This window comes from Danio aesculapii, chromosome 16 (genome assembly GCF_903798145.1).
Source record: "Danio aesculapii chromosome 16, fDanAes4.1, whole genome shotgun sequence".
NCBI lineage: Eukaryota > Metazoa > Chordata > Actinopteri > Cypriniformes > Danionidae > Danio > Danio aesculapii.
The window spans coordinates 33828972-33833971 of NC_079450.1; the positions used below are offsets into that span (position 1 = coordinate 33828972).

General features: G+C 29.0%; 1 protein-coding gene across 1 annotated transcript in view; it reads left to right on the forward strand.

Annotated features, from left to right (window-relative positions):
* The window catches only part of LOC130243598 (otoancorin-like), a 30141-nt gene that overhangs the window by 2620 nt on the left and 22521 nt on the right, over positions 1 to 5000 (forward strand). The window contains 7 exon segments of the mRNA XM_056475825.1: positions 56 to 159; positions 2184 to 2205; positions 2623 to 2659; positions 2776 to 2905; positions 3691 to 3759; positions 4281 to 4471; positions 4586 to 4740. Coding sequence (XP_056331800.1) covers positions 56 to 159; positions 2184 to 2205; positions 2623 to 2659; positions 2776 to 2905; positions 3691 to 3759; positions 4281 to 4471; positions 4586 to 4740 — 708 coding nt within the window.

Here is a 5000-nt window from a genome sequence, read left to right on the forward strand (position 1 = left end):
TTGGAGAACATCACTGATTGCATCATAAATGTTGTGTATGTGCCGTTCCTTTCAGTAATGTCCCAAGATATGATGGCATCACACATGCTTAATAGTAACCAGTCAACAATAGGCTTTCCAAGACTACCTGCAGACTTTAGGGAAATGGCCAAGAAACTGGTAATTGAGTACACACAAGTTACATCTCATACTAAAAAATACAACAATGTGCCGCTGTAGTCAGCATAGGATTAGTTTTGACCGTAATTTCATGAACCAACGAAGACATTTCTATTACACTATGCAATTTAAGTTGCTGGAAATATGTATCATTATTATTTGTTTTTGCTTACCAATTCCTTTGCCTTGCTAATTTCATAGTTAAGCAATTTATGTATCATGAACTGAGAAAATGTAATAATATTTTCATAATTTTTCTTGTTGCATTTCTATTATATTCGCATAAATATTAATATTAAACAATGCTCTTAGCTCACTGTAAAATCTATTAGAGACTTAACTTACGTAGCTTCTTTACTTAATAATTTTAGGGTAATTGTTTTACACACTTTTTTAATTAGTCAAATAATCGCTTTTTCCAGTCCTTCCTTGTTTTGAATACAAATATAATTGAGTTGATGTTCACATTTATATAAATAATACATTTAAAATGTTACATTTATAACAGTATTTATTTATATTCCTCCATGTTATTTGTTAATGAGAATAAAGTTGTTTCTTCTTGTTTTGATAACTCACTGTAGCACAAGTCAACATGGTAAAAAATGATATGATCAATTAGTCTTGACAGCATATGTTTTTAAGTCATTATAACTTATGAAACTAAGTTAATCATGTTCTAACTTAATTTTATAAGTTACACAAGGCTGTTTTAAGTCGTTTAACATATTCTATTTCAATGGACTCATAAGGTTAATTTAATTCAGCTTAAAAATTTTAGGCAACTAGGATTTTTTTTTACAGTGAACAACCACAATTTTGGATTTTAATAATGCCTCATAATAATGCTGAATGGTTAATAAATGCTATACAAGTGCTGTTCATACTAATATTAATACATTAACTATCATTAACTAATGGACTATTACTTTACAGTGTTACCGAAATGATAATATAAATCCATTTCTGGGACATAAAAGTGAAGAAACGTTCAAACTCTCATTATAACATTGTAGGGGAATTTACAGTTAAAACCAACTGAAATGGACAAAGAATCAGAGATACAATTGATTCAAAACACTGATGAAAATAGTTTCCACAGCAAAAGCCAAAAAAGTGTTTTAGGCCACTCTGCGTTTAGTCTCAAATCAACAGCAATTATATTGTAACAGAAGGTCACTGACTAGGTCACACATCTATGTAGGAAGGCTCTGATTGATAAAGATAAACTTCTAAATAATCTACACACATGGACAAAAACCTTTGAATCATATCTCAGATGATTATTTAGGAGACAAGTAAACAAAGGTCAGACAGAAGGTGTTTACTATGGTCAGAATGACCAAAGAGGTCAGATTCTCTTAAGGAAAAACGCACACATACACAAATAATGCTTATCTACTTCAAGGCTTTCCAGTTTAAGCAAGCACGTTATCAGCAGCACAGCACATTACACATGCTGTAAGTGCTGAATCTTGAGTACAACAAAATACAAATAACTATAGAATTAACTTAATTTTTAATATGCAGTAATATCAGTGATGCAGCTATCGTGGTCACTCTTCAGCAGTCCATGTGAAAGGATGTGAAAGGCCTGGTAACCCTGAGAAATCCAACAATTTTGCATACAGAGAGTCATCCACACACTTTAAATTCTGTTTTTTATTCTAAAGAGACAACACTGAAGTCTTCAAATAATCTCGACAGCAAAACACAAAGTTTATCAATAATTATATCACAGACAGGATAATCAAGTGTATATTGAAGCAGCCATTGATCCAGATACCAACATTCGACATTCTTTTAGTTTCTCATAGTGTTTTACATCCCTTTAGTTATAATCTTTTAGTTTTCCAGTAGTATTTTCGTACAATAAATCATTACTAACTATTATTAGAAATTTATTTCACAATACTAAGATGAATCTGTTCATACCTAGTCATTCATTTGATTTAAAAGAGGATGAGCCTTGAAAGTTTAAAAATCCGAGTACGACCTGTTAATAATTCCTTTTGATTTTTTAGATGATCACATGCTCCAACAAAGGTAAGATTTCTGACTGCATACTATCACATTTTTCTATTATCTTTTAGTTTGAACAAAGCTGATTACATAATGATTACATAATCTTGGTATTAAAAATAATACACATGTTGCACCTGTATTTAATGCAATGAATTATTGGGCAGTGAATTACATAATCCACATGCAAATATAAATGCCCAAAACCATATTGGATATATTTGCATTTGTGCACTGGGACACATGTCTACCAGACATAATACACTTCCATCATTAATCAAATTGGATTTTTTTAAGAGTCAGATTGCAAGTGTTCTCTAGTTTCTCCTAAGATTCACAACCAGCGATTGTTTTTTTTTCTTCCACTCTTGTTTTCATTCAAAGTTTTTATGTTTCTCGGTTATGCACCGTGTCTTTTGTTAAAGGACTGTATTGTTTCAGGTTACCAAATGCCTGCAATGAACTACACACAGAACAGGTAGACTGCCTCTCAGCTAATGTTACACAGCTATAACTATTAACCAGGTGTATATTTGAATAATGATCACATTTCATTGCGTTGAAAAAAGCTTTTCCCCCTTTATCTTCACTCAGCTCTCATGCACAGATGATGGAGAGTCCTGTGCCTGTGTTTTTGGAGCTTCTCTCCTCAATGCCTCTCTCATCTCACTCTCGCCCCAATATGAAGCCCAATGACACGGCAGAGGAACAGGAAATGACTAGGGTAAAAATCTCACCTTTATAAACACACGAGTGCTTTTACACTCTGGTCGTTCAAACACCAGAGGCCAGTTTTTAAAAAGGTAGTCTGATGGGATTTTGCACTTAAAATTGGATAAAATCTTGACAAAATAAAAAGAAAAAAAGAATTTGGATTAGATCACAAAACCTTGATTTTGATCTGGATTAAATCATCAGTTTGTTTGTTTTTTTAATGCATTTAAGTAAGATTTGGAAACCTTTGATCCAAAAAAAAAGAAAAAAATATATTAATTTGATGCTGCTGAATGATATATTTTAAGAACAAAAATGCAGTAAAAATATATAATTTCTATCATGTAATATATGCATATTTTTCCAGAGTTCCAGATATATTTTAGATTTATTTTGTTGATCATTCTTGATCATTGATTCTTGTTGAGCACCAATAATAATTAGAGCAGCCTATTAATATGATTTCTAAAGGAAAATGTGAGATTGAAGAGATATAAATCTGCTCTGCCATCAATGAATGTAATTTTAGAAAAATATTTGAACAGCTCTTTAAAACTGCAAAATAATTTCACTGAATATATTATTTTACTTCATATCTGATCAAATAAATGCAGGGGTGATGAGCAGAAGAGACTTCTTTCAAATTTTAATCATTTCAAAATGTTTAAAAGGTCTTTTAAAAAGTGTTTATGACATCATTTGACAAATAAATATGCTTCCATATAGAAAATACACAGAAAGACTCTTATAATTTTTTCTATATTTTATTTCTTGTTCTTTTATAATAAATTGCAGAGCTTTGCTGAGAAGATGCGGAACTGCACCAACATGGGCCATATGATTGAGTTCATGAGGAATGCTACGGTTAGTATTGGACTAAAAATTATATTATATTATATTGTATTGTATTATATTATATTATATTATATTATATTATATTATATTATATTATATTATATTATATTATATTATATTATATTATATTATATTATATTATATTATTTTATATTATATTATATTATATTATATTATTTTATATTCTATTATATTATATTATATTATTTTATTTTATATTATATTATATTATATTATATTATATTATATTATATTATATTATATTATTTTATATTATATTATATTATATTATATTATATTATTTTATATTATATTATATTATTTTATATTATATTATATTATATTATATTATTTTATTTTATATTATATTATATTATATTATTTTATATTATATTATATTATATTATATTATATTATATTATATTATATTATATTATATTATATTATATTATATTATATTATATTATATTATATTATTTGGACTCTTTTTCTTTGGAGGCAAAATTTTATTAACATTTTTTCATACTCAGGAGGGTTCTCGTTGTTTCATGCGGGCTTTCTTGGCACCACTTTCCTGGACAACCATCATGCAGAATGGAACAGATCTTCTTAAAGAGGACCTAACAAAGCTTTTATGGGCGGCTAAACCTTTTTTGGAAACAATGCCTCCATCTAGCTTTGTGCTGCCAGCTTTTACACAAAACTCTCAACTGGCTGAAATGTGAATATTCTCTTTTATTTATTGTACTCAAGGGTCTGAACATGAAGCAATTTAACTGTGTTCTACAATTTGGGTGAAATATTTTGTTGTCTCTCCTCCCTCATTATGCACAAGGATGAAGGTGTTTAGTGAGGTGTTTGCTGTTCTGTCTGAGCAACAGAAGAATGAAATCATAGGATGGGTCAAAGAGAGAAATGCACAAAATGAATTTAATTGCCATCTGAGAGCTCCCACCACCACCAGTAGTCAGCAGGAAAAACCTGCCAATCGTAAGTTTGTAATTTTTATTATTTATTTAACATTTAGTTTTATCATCAAACCAAACCTTAAAATTGACCTAATGTATATGTATAAATATAGTTGAAGTCAGAATTATTAGCCCCCCTTTGAATTTTTTTTTTTGTCTTTTTTTAAATATCTCCTAAATTATGTTTAACAGAGCAAGAAAATTTTCACAGTATATCTGCTAACATTTTTTCTTCTGGAGAAAGTCTTATTTGTTTTATTTCGACTAGAATAAAAGCAGTTT